General features: G+C 36.4%; 1 protein-coding gene across 1 annotated transcript; it reads right to left on the bottom strand.

Moving 5' to 3' along the window:
• Positions 1 to 4022: 4022 nt before the first annotated feature.
• On the bottom strand, positions 4023 to 23759 carry LOC132178045 (metacaspase-1-like). Its single transcript, XM_059590510.1, has 5 exons — positions 23345 to 23759; positions 13256 to 13583; positions 12924 to 13038; positions 11826 to 12035; positions 4023 to 4082 (listed from the first exon to the last, which is right to left on the bottom strand). Exons 1-5 carry the CDS (start codon positions 23757 to 23759, stop codon positions 4023 to 4025), a joined length of 1128 nt encoding a protein of 375 aa, XP_059446493.1.
• Positions 23760 to 24058: the final 299 nt, after the last annotated feature.

Raw genomic sequence — 24058 nt, 5'->3', positions numbered from 1 at the left:
ACAATTTAACATATTAATTATTACATATATAATATATGAATCATATGTTATATCATATATGAATCAATATGATTTGAAATTATTACAAAGTTACAAACATGTAACATTATATACAAAGTTGATTATAAATTATTACATATATGATGTATTGATGTATGACATATTAATTACAAATTTCAAATTTAATATGTAATGACAGTAATGTAACTATGTTTATGAACTATAGTCTATATATGTTACTTACATACTTGTTTTTGTCTTAGAGATATATTAATTAGGATTAGGAGACTTAAAACACTAAAACAACTAGACATTATAGACTACTAGTTAGTCTAGTTACTTAGTTAGTAACCTAGGGATAAGTTGATAACTAAATAATCTAACATGATAAGTTATTAATATTAACTATTAACTACTACTATTAGACTACTAGTTAGTCACTTAGTATTTAGTAAGTTAGTATGTTATATATTAATGGTGTTAAGTATTTACAATATAACATATTAATTAAAATTGTAAATAATACTACATGTAATATGATAATAGTGATTAGTGTGTGTCACAGTGTGTGACATAATGACATTATTTGATAATACTAATAGTATGTGAGAATGTGTGTCGTGTACTCATGTGCGGTGTGACAATTACATTAACTATGTTACTTGCTTGATACTTGTTAGTTAATAACTCAATAGTGTGTGCCCTCATTACTTATATACACATATTATAATTTAATTTAAAAAATGTAACATATTGATTACTACATATATGATATATAGATATTATGTTATTAACTATTATTCTATAATTTCTATTAACTACTACTATTAGTCTATTAGACTACTTATTAAAATAAAATAAAAAAAACTAGTTAGTAACTTAGTTAATCATTTATTGGATAACTAAGAGCACTCCCAATGGAAGAGCCAAATTGTACTTTTATCTAAAATGGCTAATCAGATTTATAAAAAAAACCCCACATTAGATTAGCAAAAAAAAAAAAAAAAAATGCAAAATGGATATTTTATTAGATTAGCCAAAAAAAAAAATGTTACATGTAGGGCCACTTTTCTCAGGAGGCATTTCATTTTTTTATTGTTTCTCTCACATGTTTTATTTTTTCCCAAAATTTTCTCCTGCTATTTCTCTTCCACATCTCTCTTTTTCCAAAATTTTCTCCTACTATTTCTCTCTCCACATCTCTTTTTTCTCAAAAGTTGAAAAATTAGATATTTAGGAAAAATAAAATCTTTTTTAAAAAATTAAAAAAATATATATTTAAATGATATAGATTGCTTGGTTTTATATGCCTAAAAATTTGATATCCTTTGTGATTTGTTCTTCGGATACATTTGGTATTTCAATTAAATTTGGGTCCCTTTTGTGATTTGTGCAATGAATGAATACATGTGATGTTTTTGATTAATTCTTTGAAGCATAGTAAAACATACATAAGATTTAATTTGTGAGACCTTCGGATTAATATTGATGAACATGAAGTATGTTGTTATGATTTGGTGAGTGTGGATTCCGCATCCTTAGTACCTTTATCTTTTGTTTTAAGTTATTTAGTTTATGTTTATCTTTTAGTTTTCAAAACCCAAATTCAAAACCTTTTTTTGGAACTAGGTTAGGATAAAATTAGTTTAGATATAAATTTACTTTTCAAAAACACAATTCTCTGTGGAATTGACCTCGCGCTTGCAAACCATTAAACTACAAACGATTCGTCCAGATTTGTATCCTTTTATTGCAGGACGATTTTGGCATAGTAAATATCCGAATTAGGAAAATTCTATTTCATAATGAATTATATTATTTTGAGTTATCTTTCGAATGCCGCTAGAATTACCTCAATCCAATATTTGAGCAGAAAGTTATGGTCTAGATATTGAGACGTGTTCAGCATCTGAATTTGAATCCAATTCGATTTTGACTCCAATTAGAGAAATTTCGGTTTAATCATTTCCTTGATTGGGTTAAACTTAACCACGTCATCTAGGTCTTCTCAAAGTGTGATTTTTTCTAAACTTTGCATTTTTTCCTTTAAAGATGCAGTTTCTCTTCAACAACCTACAAAATACTTAAAAACACAAAACTGAAACAAAACATTAGATAACGACACAGCTAAAGGAGTAACTAATGTAAATTAAGGGGTCTAAATATACAACATTTGGCACTCATCACAGAATAACAAAGATAAGTAGTCACACATGACACAAAGATTTAAGTCGTTTGGCTTAAGAAGCCTACATCCATCTGCGGAGACGACCTGGAGAAAATCCACTATCAAAAGATGGAGTACAAAAATAGTAGAGAGAAATCACTCAAATTCCAAAGCCCCAATACACCCAAATCTCATTATCACACAAGAGAAATTATTCTCAAAATAGAATACAAAAGACAAATGTACAAACTCTTCTTTTGCTGGAACAGATGGCGACAGATCTCTATTTTCTTCTCTCACTCTACACCACATTTTCCTTCTAATCACTTGTTTTTGGCTCTTCCAAAAACATCAAGAAGAAAACACCGTAGCAGCTCTTGTACCTCCTATCTCACCTTTTATAGCTTTCTCTTTCTCCCTTTAGCACCAGCTCTACAAAGCCAAAAAAAAATCCAAGAGGTGCGGCACTCACCTCTACAGACTTTTACCCTTTTTGTGCTTATCTCTACTCCCACACATTGAAACAAAGGCTCAACATGCCTTTTATAAAGCATCAAAGTCGGTGCAGAGGAAAGAGAGAAGACCAAGTCCAAGTCCAAATAGGAATCCCAAAACCAATATGTGTAGGAATACAAGGAAAAACCGGTTGAACCAAGAACCTCTCCTACTTGGAGAAGGAGACAAACCACTAGGTCCCACCATGACTTTTAATTCAAGTCATACTTAACACTTAAGAGCATTCACACCTCTCCCATGTGTCCCGTTGCTCCACCATCACCACCACCAAAAAAATATATTAGGGAAACTTCACTTTGGTCCCCTGAACTTCCACCCGATTTTACAAACCTCCCTGAACTTCCAAATTTCTCACTTTGGACCCCTAAACTTTGAATTTCTCTCAATGTGGACCTCCGTCAAATTTTAAACATTACATGACGTTTATACCCTTGACTTTTGTATAAAATTCAAACTTCCAAAACGTTTTTTTATTTAAAAAGAAAAAAAAAAGGGGAAAATCAATGATATTTTGGTTTTTTTTTTTTTTTTTGTAATTTTAACAGCTAAAATTGACGGAAGGGTCCTAATTGAGAGCAATTCAAAGTTCATGGGTCAAAGTGAGAGATTTGAAAGTTCAGGAGGGGTTTGTAAAGTCGGGTGGAAGTTTAGTGGCCTAAAGTGAAGTTTCCCCAAATATATTTCTCTCTTTCTTACCTCCACCACCTGAAACAGTGTCGACGACAAGAAAGACTTCAAGTGCCACTACATCAAAGGAGAGCCACTAGCACCACATTTTCGATCTTCGGTCAGAAGGAGAAGCACATCGTTGACAGGTACTCCAAGGAGAAAGTGCACATTCCCTGAGCAGGCCACCCCCATTTGGCTTCCGGCTACCCATTTTCCAAAGAAAAGTTATTTATTTATTTATTTTTTTTAATTAAGAAATATTATTATTATTTTTTTTTTAATTTTGTATATCGATACATGTCAAGATTTTAGGGGTGCTGACGTGAATTTCCATCAACTTTTTGACGAAAGTTTGATAGAGATACCATCTCCGTCTTTATGTAAACTCAAGGTAATTCTTGTGATAAAAACTAAATCCTAAGAAATAGAAAATAAAGTTGTTAAACCATATAGGACAAAAATGTAGTTAACCCTTCTTTTTATTAGCAAACCAAATTGAAAAGTTACGCCTAATTGCTTGATTCTCTCTTCCTTATTATGCCTACGAAATTGATTGTAGAGAGACTACAGGCATTCCAACTGTACATTGAGATAAGCATAGGTACTTTTGTAATGACGAAAAGTTAATTGACGCTTGTTGAAACAATGGCATCCCCGCTCCCAGTATGGTTCACAGAACAAATTCCTTCTTGTGAACATCGAACGCTTCAGATGATGATAGCAGAGGATCCTGCACTCCTCCATAAATCCAAATGCATTAAGAAACACTGCTTAATTAATAAACAAATTATATAAATTGTTTTTTGTTTTGATAAAATATGAATTGCATTTATTGTTTATCATATATATAATGATATGGTAAAAAGCTCAGCTGCGCTTTTTGCTGGTAGGAATAATATGACACTTGACGACAATGCATGTGGTACAATATAATACATAGAATGTTATAATATTCATTAAGTAAATTATTAAATTTATCTTTTTTTATGACCTTAAATTTTTTACATAAGTGGTGACCTTAAACTAAGAGGGTATAAAAAAAATCGGTCATGAGTTCGAACTCTAACTTTTTAATTCACCTATTAAGAGCAAGTTTGAATTTTTTTATTTTTTTATTTATCATTATTATTATTTTTTTAATGAATAAGCAACTTCATTAAAGCTCAAAACCAAAAACACCAAAAGCACCAAACAAGCCAAGAACTAGTACAGCCTCATAACCGCTAACAACCAACCTAAAATCAAAACACAAACTGCAGAACAACGAACTGCAGAAGAAAGGAACCACCAAAACCAACAAAACAAAACACCCCAAAGGCCTAAAACCAAAACCTCACAGAGGCTATAGCCCATAAACTAACAGGAAACAAAATGCAGAACAAAAATAGCAGGCCACAACCAACCAGCAACAGCCTAATCAGTAAAGCACTTCTGCAAGCAGATTCCACAAAGAACAAATCGCAAGGTTCTCCTTGTTTTTTGGAAACTTTCCTTTCCCAACTACTCTGGTTCGAATTTCCCACAAAACTTTCTTCAACAATTGCTCCTCTGTTTTTGGATGACTTGCATGTTTAATTTTTGAGTGCACCAAATATTACAAGCAACAGAACCCAAAGCTAGTCTGCAGAGCATAGCTTTGAGAGACTTGCAGCCCCAATCATTCAATCCCAATTGCAAAATATCCTCCCATATTATAGGTACATTAGCCACTCTGCACCTAAACATACAGAACTTCCAAAGTCTATAGCTGAAACTGCACTAAAAAAAAAAAAGATGATCACAGCTTTCCAAATGGTTCCTACAAAAAACGTAATTGACATCTCCTTTGTAACCCCAAGTCAACAACCTATCACCTGTAAACAACCTTCCTTTCATAGCAAGCCACGAAATGAAGCCTTGCTTAGGAATTGCAAAGGGAAACCAAACCAATTTCCACCAAGTAATTAGCTCTTTTTTCTCCCTAAGAGCCTCCCAAGTATTAGAACTAACAAAAATACCTTTCCTTGAAGCAGTCCAGATTGGATTATCGACAGGCCCCAAACTGATTTCCGAGAGTCTAGCTTGGATGTCCACTAAAACCTCATATCTAGTAGGCCTCCAAAACCAGTCTCCATTTTGTATAACAGAAGAAAGTTTGGGCTCCACCCTACTTTGAGCATCATAAACAGCTCTATAGCCATATTTCTCAATTAAGATTCTAGCAGGATGCCAAAGATACAACCAAAGGTGAATATTCTACCCATTGCCAACATCAAACCTCAAAAACATTTTGGCAATATCCCTTAAATTGAGTAGCTTTCTCCAGCACGAACAATTTTAGGGGAAGCCAACACTCCAAAAACTCTTTTGCTTTAGAAAATTATTTTTAACCCATGCCACCCATAAAGAGCTAGATCTAGCAAAAATACTCCATATGTGCCTAAGCATAGAAGTTTGGTTCCATACTTCAAGCCTCTTCAAACCCAAACCACCCTCCTTTTTAGGGAAACAAACTTCAGACCAAGCCACTTTAGCCTTTGCAGCCTCAACATCTTTCCCATTCCACAAAAAGCTATTAAACTTCTGCTCAATAGACTTTATAATACGCTTAGGGGGAATAAAAATACTTGTCCAATAAACTTGCAGACTATACAAAATAGAAGAGAGCAATTGAAGTCTTCCTGCATAAGAGAGATTCCTAGATAACCAAGAGTCAATGCGACCAGTAATTCTATCCAGAAGCACTCCACAATCTGTAGAAGAAAGTCTAGATGAAATCAGGGGGACACTAAGGTATCTCACAAGAAGATTTCCCTCCTTCATCTGCAAATCAGTCAATAAAGTGTGCTTGATCCTATCTGAAATTCCAGAGCAATAGAAGGAACTCTTAGAAGGGTTTGGCTTCAAGCCAGACAACTCCTCAAACTCAACTAAAGCAGTTTTAATAACCTTTATGGAACTCACACTAGCTTCAGAAAAAATAAGCAAATCATCTGCAAAACACAGATGAGTAAGCTTCATCTTCAGACAATTAGGATGGAACTTGAAACTTGAGTCAATACCAATATAGTCAGCCATGATCCTAGAAAAAACTTCCATAGCTAATACAAACAAATAAGGAGACAGGGGATCTCCCTGCCTTAGCCCCTTCTTCCCTTCAAAGTACCCAACCAAGGTACCATTTAGACAAACAGAAAATCTAGTGGAGGTGATACACTCCTTGATCCAACTTAGAAATTTCATAGGAAAACCAAAACAATGAAGACAATGGATCATAAACTCCCAATTTATTGAATCATAAGCGTTCATAATGTCAACTTTTAGAGCACATCTAGGCTTTCCTGCATCCTTATGATAGTTCCTAACAATTTCTTTAGCAAGAAGGGCATTTTTAGAGATGCTTCTATTAGCAATAAAAGCTGACTGATTCATACTCACCAAATCTCCCAGCAGAGGCAGCATCCTATTAGCAATGATCTTAGTGATGTACTTGTAAATGACATTGCAACAAGCTATTGGTCTAAAATCTCGCATAGCAGAAGGATTAATCTTCTTAGGAACTAGAGTAAGAATAGTGGTGATAAGCGCTAAATGTTGCACATTTAAACCCCTTAATTTGCATATGTTAATTCCTTGGCCTTTTTATTTGTTTGATTTTCTTTGATTTTTGTGTTTCATGTTTTATTTGGAAAATGCAAGAATTCCACTGAAAATCGGGCTTAAAAGACCACTTGGATGCATTCTGGCACCGGGGATCAAGCATAGCAACATTTGAGATCGAGCGTGCATGCGCTCGAGCACATTCCAGACTAAGATCGAGCGCAGAACCACCCAAGCTCGAGCACTTATGCGCTCGAGCACGTATCTTCTTGTATCGAGCGTAAGTGGGATCGAGTGCACTCGAGTGTACAGAATACGGCAGGAGTCCTTTTATAGCTTGGAATAGGATTTTAGTCTCCCACTTGGACTCGGAGACTGACCTATGATTTTTCTTGGGTTTTTAGGGTTTCTAGGCTTTTCCTAATCCCTATAAATAGGCCTCTAAACTTCTTAAAAACACAAACTGCTTTCTAGAGCAAAAATTCATTGGAGCTTAGCAGAGTCATGAGTGGCTAAACCCCTTCGTAGGGTGTTGATGTAACCCTATCCAAGCACAATGGTTTGATTGTATTTAATATCTAGATTTTCATTTTATGCATGTTGATTGTATAGCTATGAGAATTGCTACCTTTTGATTATGTTCTTAATTATTAAATGCAATTGATCCTAAATTCCAAAATCAATATTTGTGAAATTCTTCTCTTGTCTTAGAAAGTCTTTTACTTTTATTGAACTCAAATCATTCTTGTTTTCTGTGATCATGAGAATGATAGTTATACAATGGTTTTCTTTGACATATGATTAATAGGATTTGATAGGCCATGCCTAGGGAAGACGGATTGTACTACACCCTAGTTTAGTGTAATTTAGGTAGACAGTCTGTGCCAACCGAAGATGGGTTACACTTATTCATTGATTTTATGTTTCCTGTTAAAGAATTTGATAATTTATACCGAGGGAAGACGGGTTGTACCGCATCTTAGTGGTTAGGTGGACGATCCGTGCCAACCGAAGAAAGATTATGCTTATTCTTTAATAAGGTAGCTTCTTGTTTATTTATAACATGCATAGAATAAATTTCTTGGATTGATTATAATTAACCATTGTTGTGCAGATAGAGATGAAGTCAATACCCTACACTCTCTCTCATATTTTAATTCTCTTTTAGTTTCATCCAATTTAGTTACAAACCAAATCAATCATCTTTTTAATTAAGTTAATTTTGATCCTTTGAGTTTGATAACAAAACCCCTACAGTCATTGAGGTTCAACACCCTCTCTTTAGCCTATCCTACAAGGATTCGTCCTATTACAAGTGGTAAATTTTATTATTGATATTTTTGGACACAAAAATACCACATCAAGTGGCATTAACTTCTTTTAACAAAAAACCAGAAAGGAAGAAACCTTTTATTGCTACCACCACATCTTTTCCAACAACAGACTAAGCAACCTTAATGAAGTCTGCAGAAAACCCATCAGGGCCAGGGACCTTGTTTGCTTTCATATTGATTAAAGTCACTCTAATCTATTCTTCTATAATTTCTCTCTCCAACAAACTTGCCTTATCAATAGGAATAGCCATAGGTATCAGCTGCCGTATACGAGCTACCTTAGTCTCAGTAAACATCATTTGATCAATCCCTAGTAACTTATTATAGAAAGTCTCAGCTACCTGTTTAATTTGTTCAACATCTTCCACTTTAGTACCCTGCTCATCCCATAAGTGTGTAATGGTATTCTTGGCATGCTGCACTTTGAGGGAACGATTAAAAAAACTGTTATTTTGATCACCTAATTGCAGCTATTGATTCTTAGTTTTTTGCTTTAAAAAAGCCTCTTTAGCTTTTGTTAAGGAAACATAGGCATGAAGACACTCCCTCTCCTTTAGTAAACAATCTACCCTCCCATAGTATGCAATAACATCCTGTTGAGCTAAATCAAGATTATCCCGTGCTTGAATAACTTTCTGCTTCAAATTCCCAAAACAAATCACTTTTTGTTTTTTCAACACAGCTTAACAGATCTAAGCTTTCACATACAATTGATACATTTTGACCCCATCAACTTGAATATTCCAACCTTAACCCAATCTAAAAAACATTTATGCTCTATCCAATAAGAGTAGAATTTGAAGAGCTTGGGACCAAAACTCTGCAGAAGAATGATCAGAAATACCACTAGTCTTAAAATCCACAATAGTCCTACCAAAAACACTCATCCAATACTCATTTGCTAGAAACCTAGGCCTTTCACTCCTATTAGTCCAGGTGTAAAAACAGCCACTGAAATTAAGGTCAAGAAGCTCAAGATCATTCAAGCACTATCCAGACTCCACTTCATAAGAATTTAGTTTATCCGAGCCCCACTTCTCAACCAAGGGCTTCACAACATTAAAGTCACCACAAATCATCCAACGATTAGCAGCCACCCTTCCTTTCATAGAAGCTAAACTAGTCCAAAGCAACTTCCTATCCACCCCTTTGTTAGCCCCATAAACAAAAGAATGAATCCAACAAAGATTATGCTTAAAGGATTTAATGAAACATTGAATACTCTGTACACACTTATCAATCACAGAGGCTTCATAATCTGATTTCTTCTAGCAAACCCAAATCCGCCCCAAAAATTCTTATCATAATTTAAAGTAAAATCCCAATATGAAATGATAGCAGACCTAATCCTATCTACTTTATTCTCCTTTACCCTTGTCTCAATCAAACAAATTAATCCAATCCTATGAAGTTTACCTCCTGTTGTTTTGAGGCATGATTAAACCCCTCACATTCCATACCATGAAATTCATGTAGTAGGAGAAAACCCTCTCATCAATGCCTTCTCCTCCTCTTCCATTATGCTTTTCCCTTTGTCCTTCAAGAGCTTAACACTTTCCTCATTCAAATCATGCTTAATAACTTTCTGGATAGATTGAGGAATGTGATTTGAGCCTCTCACCTCACCTGACTCAAATTTGCCATCAGCTCTAGCAAGCAAATGAAAAGAGTTAGACCAATGCCTTTGACTATCCTTAGCAGAAAGTTTAGAGGCAGGAGAATTCCTTGTAGATATAACAACTTTCCATTGCTCCTGATTCACAACATTAGGCATAGCCCCAGACTTAATCTCAGTAACCTTTTTTACCCCAAGACCAACCTGATTTGAAGGAACAGGATCAGTCCTCTTAGGGATTCAAATCTGTTTCTCAACTTTTGTACAAGTGTGAGCCAAATGACCAAAGGACTTGCACTTCTTGCAAAGGTAACCAAGGGTATTCAATGCCTACTGCAACCCTACTTCCATCAGCACCAACAATCTCAATTTCCTTAGGAAATTCTGAGTCAACAACCAACACCCTAGCAAAACCCAGTCTAAGCTGCTCTTCCGTAACAGAGTCAGCATAGAGGGTTTTTTCAACACCAGTAGCCACATAACTCAAGCAAGTAGCATTCTAGAACTCAATAGGAAGATTATGCAACTTAATCCAAACTGGAACACTAGATAGTGAAAGCATTAGGAGCTGCATACCTGGAGTCCACTTTCTCAATATCAGAGGTTTGTTCGCCATATGCCATAGCTTAGCCTCCATAATCTTATCTCTAGTCTTCTCATCTGCAAATTTGAACAAATACAAACCATTCTCCAATAGAAAGATCTCAACCTTCCCATACTGTGCCCAAAGATTATCTATAGCTCGCTTAACAATATAATAAGGTAGAGACTTATCAAGAAACTGGCCAACCAGAGAAGGTGACCATTTCATGATGCTTCCTCAATTGCTTCCTTCAGAGGCTTCACAAGACATTTACCATCTTCGCGAGAAGGGGCAAAATATTGCAGCGAGCCAAGAGACTTCTCAAATCGAAACAACTGCCTCCTGTTTAGAGCTAGATTCCTCTGTTCAAATTCAGCTTCACCTTCTGATATTCCTTTCTTAACATCATAAACTCCCAAATTTTGTACGACCTTCACCTTAGGGATAGTAGAACTAACCTCAACCTCAGGTAGATCAGAACAAGCCTCAACCTCAGGGAGATCAGATACAGCAAGTGTATCCACTTCCAAACCATTTCCCAATTGAGTTCCACATTGCAAAAACTCACAATTCACCTTTTCCTCACTCAATTCTGCATCGCCATCAACAGATCGCAAAGCAACATCCATAGCAACCTTCAAATCTTGCAAAATCACCTTTGAATTCTTTTTCCCGCAACGACCTCTGTTACCTCGCCTAGCCATAGTTCACCAATTCGCTCTCCACCACCTATGGTTTGCAAGTACCAAAAATTTTCGGCACACCTCCACCGGAATCACAGTCGTCAGAAAGATGATGCACCCTCACGCGCAGAACCAGTACAAAGCACATAGCTCCAAACACAGAAATCATAACAAACTTCTAACAGCTCTAGGAGACCTGTGCCACGTCAGCAAGTTCCCAAATCTTCCCCCTTGGCCCATTCTCGGGGGAGTTTGAACTTACATGTGAGAGAAAGTGAAAGTGCTAGAATGTAAATTAAATTGATCTCTTCATATCCACTATTTGGGATATCAAAATAAGGAAATTAAAGCTCACAAAAGTAAAAAATAAAAAAGAATTTTTAACTATATATATATATATATATATATATATATATATATATATATGAGAAAAACCAATTCAATTTCTTAATAAAAAAATGAGATCCAGAAGTCACGAGTTTGAGCCTTGACTCCACAATTTAACTTATATTTCAATTTAATATTTTACGTGTTAGGTCTCACTTATTATGATAAGGTTTGAGCTCATATGTGAAGAAAAATGTTAGAATATAAATTAAATAATTAAATTTATCTCTTTGTATTCGCTTAATGTCACAAAAATAAAGAAAGAATTTTGAACAATAAGAGGAAAACCAACCTGAATTATTCGGTAACGAAACAATTTCTGTAATAACTTGGAGTTGAGGCACCATCCACTGTAATAAGAGGAAAACCAACCTGAATTAATCTGCTCGTGGGTTTCATGGATTGTCTCCAGTAGACTTCCATATGTCAATTTTTTATTTCTATCAAGCGTTTGGATCAAAGCAGAGGTCATTGCACCAGCCATTGCCTCTCCAGTGAAATACTGCATGAATTTGTTTGTGGTTAATATAATGGGTGAGAATTTCCTCAGGTACAAAACTAATTTTGGTATGGCTCACAAAACGGGTTTACAAGTCGGATTCGTGTCAAATCGGTTAACTTGTTAACTTGTTTATGTTAACCTTGTTAAGGATAGTTTTCCGAGGACTTACGTGGCACGATGTCAGAGGAGTCATCGGGCTGCAAAAGATAATAAACAATAGGATAAGAGATGCTGGGGTGTGCCGGCAAGGGATAGCTCTAATGCCTAAGTCAATAATTGATTTGAGAGGGAGAGAGTAATAAGCAACGAGAGTTTGTGAGAGAATTCAGATTACCAAATAATGAATTGGAGTTTTTCTTTTATAGGCATCACATGTTTGAGTGCTGGGTGAATCCCACGTTTGAGTAGTAAACGTGGGTTTTCTCTAATAGCAGAATGACCATTGTACCCGCAATAAAGGACTGTTATGCCCTCAGTGGGCTGACCATGCATCGGCTGGGCCGATTAAGTCTCGGCCTGGGCCTGGTCTTAGTGGGTTTGTATTGTAGACTAGGCCTAAAGGCCTATTTGGCCTTATGTGACCGATCTATGACCCAACAACCCCGAACACGACACATTTATTAAACAGGTCAGAAACGATCCAGACCGTTTAACCTAAATTCTAACTCTAAAACTACGTGTCGAGTTCGTGAGTTGCAGGTTAAATCGCTAGCCCTATTCGTACGTATGAACTTAAATAAATAATAATAACAAAAAAAATATATATATATACAAGACAAATTCAAAAGAAAGGTGTTACAAGATATTCATTCAATGGGCCATAATCCCGTATAGGAGATTTTGGCTAAAAGATTTTATTTGAAGAAATTAATTAAGAAAATTTCTCACAGAGGTATCGGCAGCCATTATTTGATCATCTTCACAAGCGCTTAAAGAAATTGCAATTCCACCGCTTGTACTTTGTTGAGCTTTTGAAGGAGCGCTGTTATCATCCCATTTACTTCTGCAAGTTTCAAGGAAAAAATTATTTAATATTAACAAACAATGTAACGAGTCATCATTGCCTTCCCTTAGATTCCATATCCATATAAAAACCAACCAAAAAATAAATAAAAATTCCTTATGTTATAGAATTTCAATTTTAGTATGAACATAAGAAAGAGGGCTACAATGAAAAATCAAAATTGAGTAGAAATTTGAAATATAAATTAAATACTCACGTTTTAGGGTTGTATGTGTACTCTAGATCAAGAATGATTCCACTGTGACAAGCATCGACAATTGCATGGAGGGTGACACCTTTCTTGAGCGGCCGAACAATGGTGGAATTTATGTCGTTGTCGAGGATCATGCCTTCCTGCACGAAATCGACCGGACAAATAGTTTCGTCGAATCCATCTCGCTCGTCGTTGTTGAAATCAGGTTGTCGGAGGCCATGGCCGGAAAAGTAGAACACCAATGAGTCTCCGGACTCTGAGCCCTCCACAAGCCATTTCAAGGCTTCTTGTATGTTCTTCTTCGTCGGGCAGAAAGCAGGTCCTTCTTCTTCTGCATTATGGTATTAATCTTTTGAGCAATTCACAAATTATGTGTTCCAAGTTTGAGTAAATGTATGTTGAAACAAAAATAATTCTGAATTTGAACATCCAAAGACTAATTATTGATCCATTAATGGAGCCACATTAGACTTATACAAGCATGTTGCCCATTTGTTGCTAAATGAGCAATACATAATGGAACGAACTAGCACAACTTTTTATGTTTTTTTTCCAAATCCTTTTGAGTCAAACAGGTCTAAAAACCAATCATGAGCTTTGTACATAATTAGAGTTGGTTAAATATAAATCACTTTAGAGCTTTATATTCAAACAAAACAAAAAATATATTCCTCACTATGCTTGTCATCGACAACCTTTCCAGATTTTTATAGGCATCATATTTTTGTATCTGAATTGTATGAAATCCTTTTCAAGCTTAATTTTGTTAACCATGCAAGGAACTATATAGTAATTTTTATTTTTTAAGCAGGCCACTCGCAAGTAGATTAGGATCTCCCGCAATTTCTTGCAGATTTTGTTATTAGGGAAATCTAACTGTTCGTTATATCTAACATCTTGAAATATATCATCTGTCCAAGTTGTAGTATCTTATCGAGGCAGCCAAAAAAGTTCTCTACCAAAACCTTTTTTGTTTAGAACTCGTTCTTCAAAAAACCAAAAAAAAATAATAATAATAAAAAATAAATAAATTTTTTTTTTAAAAAAAAAAACAAACAAACGGAAACTTGAGATCTATTTTTTTTTTTTTTTTTTCCATAACAATCTCTTCATTAATTTGCTTCAAATTTTTCTGGTATTGCTAGGCCTGTACGTGTTGGCAGCTTCCAGCCCGATTTGGTTTGGTTTTTGGTTTTGTTTTTTTGTTTTTTTTTTTTTAAGAGGAAAGGGTTTTGAAGTAGGATTTGGGAGAGAAACCTTTTTGGCTGCCTTGATAAGATACGTAGCGGCAACATATTCAGTTTCACATGTTGAAAGTTTCACAAATAGAAAACAAGTCCGGTGGTACTCTTTCTATCATCCACATCTCCACCCCAATTTCTACCACTATAACACACAAGTTTGAATTCATTAGAAGATGGAAAGTAGACCGAAATCAATTGTACCTTTGACATAAGGAATAATTCTTTTAGCCGCCTTGAAATGAGTTATGGTAGGTGACTCCATATAGTGACTAACAAGCCCAACTCCATAGAAAATATCTGGGCATGTGCATGTCAAGTACTATTTTAAACTTCCAACTAAACTCCTAAAGATTGTTGAATCCACCCTTTCTCCATCTTCATGCATGCTTTGACAATTTAATTCCACTTTCTACCGGAATGTTAATAAGGTTGCAATTATTCATCTTGAACTTTTTGATAATTTTTCTTGCGAAACTTCCTTGAGAAATAAAAAATCCTTTCTCCATTTGCTTTACTTCAATTCCTAGATAATAGGACATGAAGCCAATATCTATCATTTCAAATTCTTGAGTCATTGTTTTCTTGATATCTTGGAACATACTTGGATTGTTGCCTATAAAAATTAAATCATCTACATACAAAATACCTCCATTTTCACACACCTTGGCATAAAGAACATATTCATGAGAGCATTTGATGAAGCCATTCATTTGAAAGTAGTTATCAATTCTACTGTTTCATCCCCTTGGTGCTTATCTTAAGCTATAGAATGCCTTTTTCAATTACAAAACTTTCTCCTCATCCCCTTTGATGACATAGCTCTTTGGTTGTTCAACAAAAATTTCTTCTTCAATAAGTCCATTCGAGAAAGTGGATTTTATATCCATTTGATAAATCTTCCATTTATTTTGAGCTGTAAGAGAAATTACCAACCTTATGGTTTCCAAACGTGAAAAAGGAGGAAAAACTTCACCATAATCAATGCCAAGTCGCTGACTATATCCCTCGGCAACGAATCTTACTTTGTATTTCTCGATTTCTCCTTTAGCATTCTTCTTTGCCTTGAACACCCACTTCACTCCAATGGGTTTTTGATCTTTTGGAATGGTCGCCAACTCCCATGTGTTGTTCCTTTCAATTGCTTAATCCGCCAAAATTTACATGTCCAGATCTCAAATGCCAAAGCCAAGATGAATCTTTCAAGCTAGTTTTGAGGCATTTAGCCACATTCATTTGAGTATTTAATAAAAACATTATATTGCTTGTCATTGGAGCTTTGGCTATCAAATTCTTCTTGTCATCTTTTAGAAAAAGACTACGATTTTTCATATGAACTTCATAGTCTTTTTCCAAGAGTTATCACAAGCTCAAAATATTACTTTTTCAAGTGAATTAAAATTATACATTTTCCTTTTATTGGAACTTTAGATAGTCTCCAAATGTAACATCCCACTCACCGATTCATCAAGCTCCACAAACTTTTTTTGGTCCCCACACATATTGTTGTTTGCCGCATTGTCAAGATACCACAAGTTCTTCTCTCTTCTTTCTTCTCCTTTACAACCTAGCAACAAAGTGGGCCCTGTTTCCTCGTTTTCAACATAATTGGCTTTCTCTTAAACATTGTTATTACGACTTCTACACTCCCAAACATAATGACCTTATTTTTAGCAATTATAACATTAACTTGAAATTTATCATACTTTCTTCTATATTACTTCGAATTATTTTTTCTTTGTCATCCTCTTTGCAATTGTTCAAATTACGTTCACCTCTTCCTCTTCCCCTACCACGGCCATAAAAGCGTCCTCATCCTTGTTCTCTTTGACTCTTTGCTTGCTTTTCTTCCTTATATTTGAAATAAAGCTTTGTGGCAAGAACTTACTCCAATGGCTCTTCCTTCTTCTTGTTGAGCCTTTCTTCATGGGCTTGTAGAGAACCCATGAATTGATCAATACTCATGGTTTCAATAGCTACAATGATATAGTCGAATTTTTGTTGCAAGGAATGGAGAATCTTTTCCAATTTTTTCGTATCTCTTCATTTGATTTACTCTGGCCAACACCCTTAAAAAATAATTTGCAATTGACTTAGATTCTTTTATTCGCAAAACTTCAAAGTCACCTCTTAATGTTTGAATGCAAACTTTCTTCACTTTGTTTAAGAGAATTTCTCATGTTTGCTTGGAGGTGGTTGCGTTCACCACTCTTGAACATAGTAGCGTCTAAACATTGATGAATAAGTGAGAGAGCTTGTTGATCCTCCTTCAAAGTTTTTGAAAAGCCTATCTTTGATTAGGACTCAAATGAGCTTCGTCACCAGCCTCATTAGCCTTTTTCTACAATCTCCAAAGCATCTAGCAACGGAAACAACTCCTTCATACGAACGCACTAATGATCAAAATTGTCTTTGAAAATGTGAGGAAATTGAAATGGAAAGGTTGAATTGGCTATTTCTCTAAGAACAAGAAACTGCTGAACATTGGAGACTAAACACACTAAGAGAGAACACGAAAAAAGGAAGAGAAACACTGAATTAATAGTGGACTTTGTGTTCTTTTATTCAACTTAATAAAATAACTTGCTTACATGGGTATTTATAGGATACAAATGACCCTTCTAACTCCTTCAGATAAACTTCATTCATTTATATCTCATATAAATCTCATGTAACTCTTATGTAAATAACTCGTAAAAAACCAAAAGACAACATATTCAAGTCACTTAGTAACATATGAGAATATGAAATGAAAATACTCAAATAGATGTCATTAAAATTAAGTTTATTATTCTAGGATTTTTCTAATAACAGAATCCCCAGTTTCCTTGAAATTGTAAGGATCCTGATCATCCACAGGTAAACAAAACTAAAGAATTCTATATTTTGGCTCTGCATTGATCTCATGGTAACAAAAGTGAAATAGATTACCAGGTTCATGGAAATAGAAGCGAACTAACTAAATTAAAGTCTTACCAACAATTAAAATTGCTTTTTTTTTTTTTTTTTCTTCTTCCTATGTCTTCTTGCAATAGATGATGTATGGTATAGAGATAGGCCTCCAATTAATATGTGCAGAATCACTGATGAAATGTTTTAGAATATATTTTGATATTCACCGTATTAGCTGATTGATCTATATTTCCCTGTATATTTAGATTAATTTGATTCTGTAATATTGTTCATTAACTCTTGATCGTATTTCCTATTTTATCTACCCTTATTCAACTATAAATAGGTCCCTTTGTATACAGTTCAATACACACAGAAACACAATATTCAATTCATACATATACTCTCTAGTTATTTAAACTTAGTATAAAGCTAGGTTTCTAGTATCTTGCCTAGAGAATTTTTTGCCTGGAACCACCACCGTACGGTCTCTGTCAAAATTCGAAGGCTTTTCAACCTTGTTTTGTTATAAAAATTATACCAAGAAGATCTACATGTTCCGATCTACATCGTGACGGTCTAAATTCTCTGTTCCAACAGCTCACGCGCTCTCACATCCCGCCAGTGTATTTCTGTTAGTCAAGCACATGCCACAATCGTCCTCCAGGTGCCGTCATCCTCAGCCACTTATGGAAAAAGGATACCAGATCCTTGATCAAGGCTACTGCTCTGCCTACCCATGGCCACCACGTGTCAAGACGAAGTCCCACGCGCCCTTAAGCGCTACTCCAATTTACCTCCTCCTTAACCCGCTGCTGCCAGCCGTCATGCGCTATTGCCCTCAGCCGCTCGCAAAACACGAATCCTAGATTCTGGATTAGAGGCAACCGATCTACCGACCCACCAAAGGCACGCACATCGAGGAGCCTCCATGCGCCACCATCCGTTCGTATGTCCAATTGAGCTTATCTCTCTAAAATAGTTCCTACTGCATCTAATTATTTTCTGCCAAACCAAGCTCATATCCCATATCATACACTCAGCCACACTTGATCCACATCCTCTAGCCAGACTCACAGAACCTACCCTACACCTAGCGTCACTAGATTATACCCAAAATAAAAAATAAAAAAGAGAGAGAAAGAAAGAAACATAGCCTTACCTCCTACTATACCACTCTCCTGAACACCAAAGATATTACCCAACCTATTCCCATCATTCTTGATGGCACCAATTACCTTGCTTGGTTTCAGAATATGAGTAGGTCGCTCAAGGAACATTGTATTTGGGAATATGTTTTTGGCGAAGAACCTAAGCATGTTGCTGGAAATGAGGAACTAGTTGTTGCCTGCTTTACTCGCCTACGAACATGGCGAAGTATCCATTACAAGATTATCTCATGGTTTTCCAACACTTGTGTCACCTCCATCAGTATGACCTTCGGCACTTTTGACAATGCCAAGGTTGTTTGGGACATATTAGCCCAACGCTACAATACTACCAATCTTGCTCAACGTTTTTAGATTGTGACCAAGCTTCATCGCATGCGCTAGGAACTAGGTCAGAGTATTACTGATTTTTATTCACAAATAACTTCACTTTGGAATCAATTAGCTTTATGTGAGCCAGAATGGACGAATCACGTTGATGCCTCTCGGTACATCGCTCTTTGCAATAGCATGCGCCTTGTGGAGTTTCTTACAGCAATTTGAGATGAGTTTGAGAATACTCGAGCTTCTCTTCTTTACCATTCACCATTGCCATCCTTAGGAAGTGCCCTTAGTGAACTCATTTCAAAAGAGACCTGATTCTCTGCTATGAAGATACACACCTCTAAGATGGTCATGGCCACTGCTTCACGCAACACTTGTGCCCCTGGTCCAATTCCGGCCAGCTCCTCCTCGTCTAATCGGAATATCTAGTGCCAATACTATCATAAATTTGGCCACAAGTAAAGTGATTGCAGAAAAAGACTCTATCATGGGAATCATCGAGCTCCTAGTCATAAGGCTGCTACTGTCACTCATGCTGATACATCAAATATGTCTTCCACCGATATTACACCCCAACCCATTACTCATTCCCTGATAGAAATTGAGGCTCTTCATCATCAAGTTTTATCTAAGTAAAATCTTAATACCACCATGTCCACCACATCAAGTAATTCTTCTTGGTATATTTATTATGCTTGATGTAATCACATGACACCAGACTCTTCCATATTTTCTTCAAAATTTGTTTTACCTAGTCCTACCACCATTTACACTGCTAATGGTTCACATCTTGATGTTAGTCATATCGGGTCTATCTCTACTCGTCAACTATCTATGTTTGATACATATTTAGTGCCTAATCTTTCATTAAATCTTTTATTCATTGGTCAACTTTGTGAACTTGGCTTAGAATTACATTTTCTAAACGAGGTTGTGATGTGCCATATCTACAGACAGGATAGTTAATTGGGACCGCCCGTAGGATTAGACATCTATTTGAGCTTTCATCTCTCCATCTTCCTCCTACTGTGTGTGCTGCCACTTCCTCTCAGTCACCACCTACCACCCTCAATTTATGGCATTTTCGTTTAGGACATGCATCTGTTTCTCGTATTCATTCTTTTGCTACAAGTGGTCAATTAGGGTCTGTTGAGTTTGAGTCATTTGATTGTGTTGAGTGCCAACTTGGAAAACAAAGTGCTTTACCTTTTAATAATAGTGACTCGATTTCTTCTACTCCTCTAGATTTGGTGCATTCTGATGTATGGTTCCCTGTGCCTATTCCCACTATGGGGGGATCCAGCTATTTTGTGATTTTTGTGGATGATTATTCTCGATACACATGGCTTTATCTTTTGCAAAATTGGTCTGAACTTCCAAAAATTTATTCTTAATTTCAAAGGATGGTTCAAACCCAATTGTCCCGAAACATAAAAATTGTTCATTCTGATAATGCCATGGAGTATCGTGAATCTACCTTCCGTACTACTCTTAAACAAAATGACACTCTTCCCCATCATTCATGCCTGATTACTTCATAGCAAAATGGTCGTGTTGAATGCAATCACACACACATCTTACACACTGTTAGGGCTTTACTCCTTTCTGCATCTATCCTTGAACACTTTTGGGGAGAAGCCGCTCTTACTGCTGTTTACACCATTAATAGGGTTTCGTCTCCCACTACTTTAAATAGGTCCCTCTATGAACTCCTTTATGGTTCTCCTGCCGATTACAAATCCCTTCGCATCTTTGGCTGCGTATGTTTCGTGCTTCTTCCACCTCATGAACGCACTAAACTAGAACCTCGTTCTCGCCTATGTTGTTATCTTGGTTACGACATTGAACATAAAGGGTATCGTTGCTATGATCCCATTACCAAACATCTGTGCATCACGCGTCATGTCACTTTTTGGGAACATAGGTTCTTTAGTGGTATGGACACTTTTGGGGAGAAGCCTCTCTTACTGCTGTTTACACCATTAATAAGGTCCCATCTCCCATTACTTTAAATATGTCCCCTATGAACTCCTTTATGGTTCTCCTCCTGATTACCAATCCCTCCGTGTCTTTGGTTGCGCATGTTTCGTGCTTCTTCCACCTCATGAACGCACTAAATTAGAACCTCATTCTCAACTATGTTGTTTTCTTGGTTATGGCATTGAACATAAAGGGTATCATGGTTATGATCCTATTGCCAAACGTTTCCGCATCTCAAGTCATGTCACTTTTTGGGAACATAGGTTATTTAGTGGTATAGAGTCTTTTCCTCCTTGTCCCTCTAGTTTTTCTCCTGTCTTCACTAATGTCTCTTTTGATTTGCTCCCCGAAATTACTGATCTTGATGCAGGGATGACGAGCTCCCCATATGACATTCCGACAACCGGCCCCCACCTATTGATCCATGCACTTTCGAACCTGATCAATTTGTCCCTCGTCGTTCTACTTGGGTAAAAGTTATTCCTTCCCATCTTTATGATTATCATTGTTATTCTACTCTTGCTACTTTACATGAACCTCACTCTTTCTGTGAGGATCGTACTAACCCTCTGCGGTAGAATGCTATGTCTGAAGAACTTAATACTCTTACCAAAACACACACATGGGACTTAGTTAATTTACCTCCAAGCAAAACTACAGTTGGGTGCGAGTGGATATACAAGATTAAGACAAAATCGGATGGGTCTATTGAGTGATACAAGCCACGTCTTGTGGCTAAGGGGTTCAATTAGGAGTATGGCATTGATTATGAGGAGACTTTTGCACCGATGGCTCGCCTTGCTTTTGTCTGATCTCTCCTTTCTATGGCTTCTATGCGTCGTTCGGATCTTTTTCAAATGGATGTGAAACACGCCTTTCTCAATGGTGATCTTAGTGGAGAAGTTTATATGCAGCCTCCTCCTGGATACGATCATCTGCCACACAAGGTTTGCCGGCTTCGCCGGGCATTGTATGGTTTAAAACAGGCTCTACGGGCTTGGTTTGCCAAATTGAGTTCCACTATTGCATAAATTGGGTTTGTTTTTAGCCCCTATGACTCTACTCTTTTTATCCGATGATCAGGTGCTGGTCTCATTCTTCTCTTACTATATGTTGATGATATGATTATTACTAGCAATGATATTGTCGATATTCATAACCTTCAACAGTTTTTGATTCAACAATTTGAGATGAAGGATTTGGGTTTTCTCAGCTACTTTCTTGGATTGTAAGTGTCTTCTGAGTCAGATGGTTACTATCTCTCTCAAGCAAAATATGCTTCAGATCTTCTCTCATGAGCTGGCCTTAGTGATTGAAAAATTGTTGATAGCCTTCTAGAGACAAATGTCAAACCTCGAGCCACTAATGGTGAGTTACTTTCCAATGCCACTCTCTATCGACAGTTAGTTGGAAGTCTCATCTATCTTATTGTGACAAGATCAGATCTTGCCTATGCGGTTCATCTTGTTAGTCAACTTATGAACGCACCACGCTCAGTTCATTACGATGCTATTCTTCGCATCCTTGACTACGTGAATGACACTTTGTTTTATGGTTTGCATTTCTCTTCTCACTCATCATTGTATATTCAGATGCTAATTGGGCATGTGATCCCACTGATCGTCTTTCCGCCATGGGTTATTGTTTCTTACTTCGTGATTCTCTCATCTCTTGGCTTAGCTAGAAACAGTCTATTGTTGCCTGCTCTAGCACTGAAGCTGAGTCTCATGCTCTTGCTGACACCACCTCTGAGCTCATCTGGCTCCGTTGGCTCCTACATGATATGGGTGTTTCTCAGACCTCTAGTTCTCCTATCTTTTGTGACAATTAGAGTGCGATTCAGATTGCACATAAGGAGGTATTTCATGAACGTACTAAACACATTGAGATCGACTATCATTTTGTGCGTCATCATCTTTTGCAGGGAATTCTCCATCTCTGTCCTATTGCTTCTACTGATCAGTTGGCCGATGTGTTCACCAAAGCACATCTACCTAAATGGTTTCGTGATCTTGTTTTCAAACTAAAGTTGGCATCTACATTACCACCTTGAGTTTGAGGAGATGCTAGAATATATTTTGATAATCATTGTATTTGCTGATTGATCTATATTTCCTTGTATATTTATATTGATTTGATTTTGTAATATTGTTCATTAACTCTTGATTGTATTTTCTATTTTATCTGGTATTATTTAACTATAAATAGACCCTTTTGTATACAGTTCAATATACACAAAAATACAATATTCGATCAATTTATACATATATTATTCTCGAGTTATTTTAACAAAATGAACAAAGGAGACCTCTTAGCTTTCTCCTACATTGTATCTAAAGATTCTAAACAGAAAAATAAAGGAAAAAAATAGAGAAATTGTTTCACATATATGTAATAGAAAATTAGAACATGTGGATAGCTTAAAAAAAAAAAAATTGTTTATGATTGTATCATTGCGTAAATGATGCACCATTTAGAAAAATTACCTGTAAGGACGCGAATGCACTCCTGGGAATAACCAAAGCGATTAATCAGCAAATCCCTCATGCTCTTCACATCATTAACGGTTCCCTTGAGCCTGAATTTACGGTTCCGGTAAGTAACCCCACATAGAACAGCGCGCTTCCTTGGATGTATCTCCGGGCAACGTCTACCAGTTGCCAAAGGACGATTCAAAAGATTTGGCCTTGGACGGCGTAAATTCTTGCTCTTGAAATCGTTATCAAAATCGCTGACTCTTTCAAGAGCTGTCAATGGTGACAACAGTCTCTGCAGTCCACGGTCGCGATTTGAAGAGCGTTCTGTGCACTCAATTATTGACCCGGACGACAATGCTCTTGGCACGGATTTTGTCACTTTACCCGGTTTGTTGCTCCCACTGGATGTACCTCTTGATTCCATTTTTGTCTATATATAGAACACATGCAGAACTATTGAGCCTTCATTGAATTTGCATCAAATTAACCAACGGCGCCGGAAAGAGGTGACCTTTGGCAGGGGCTTTTGCCTTTGCTAAACTCATATTCTCAGAGCCCTACGCGGTTTGACGATGTAGCTTGTAAATGTGGTGGCCATTTGCGAGCTTTTCTTATATTTCTTTCCATACATCCCTTAATAAAATGTTATAACCTTGCCGAAGGTGCTTTTGCGTTCAATCGAATTTTCACTTTATTCTCTCACAACTTCACATATAAATAAAG

This window comes from Corylus avellana, chromosome ca4 (assembly GCF_901000735.1).
Source record: "Corylus avellana chromosome ca4, CavTom2PMs-1.0".
NCBI lineage: Eukaryota > Viridiplantae > Streptophyta > Magnoliopsida > Fagales > Betulaceae > Corylus > Corylus avellana.
The sequence above is the reverse complement of the archived record's forward strand: the minus strand, read 5'-3'. Positions and strand labels throughout refer to the sequence as shown.

Coding starts and splice junctions, on each gene's coding strand:
- LOC132178045 (XM_059590510.1), bottom strand. CDS start 23,759: ATGGAATCAAGAGGTACATCCAGTGGGAGCAACAAACCGGGTAAAGTG. Junction 13,584..23,344: donor GTGCATTCGCGTCCTTACAG/GTAATTTTTCTA, acceptor ACCATAATGCAG/AAGAAGAAGGACCTGCTTTC. Junction 4,083..11,825: donor TTCGTTACCGAATAATTCAG/GTTGGTTTTCCT, acceptor GGAGGAGTGCAG/GATCCTCTGCTATCATCATC.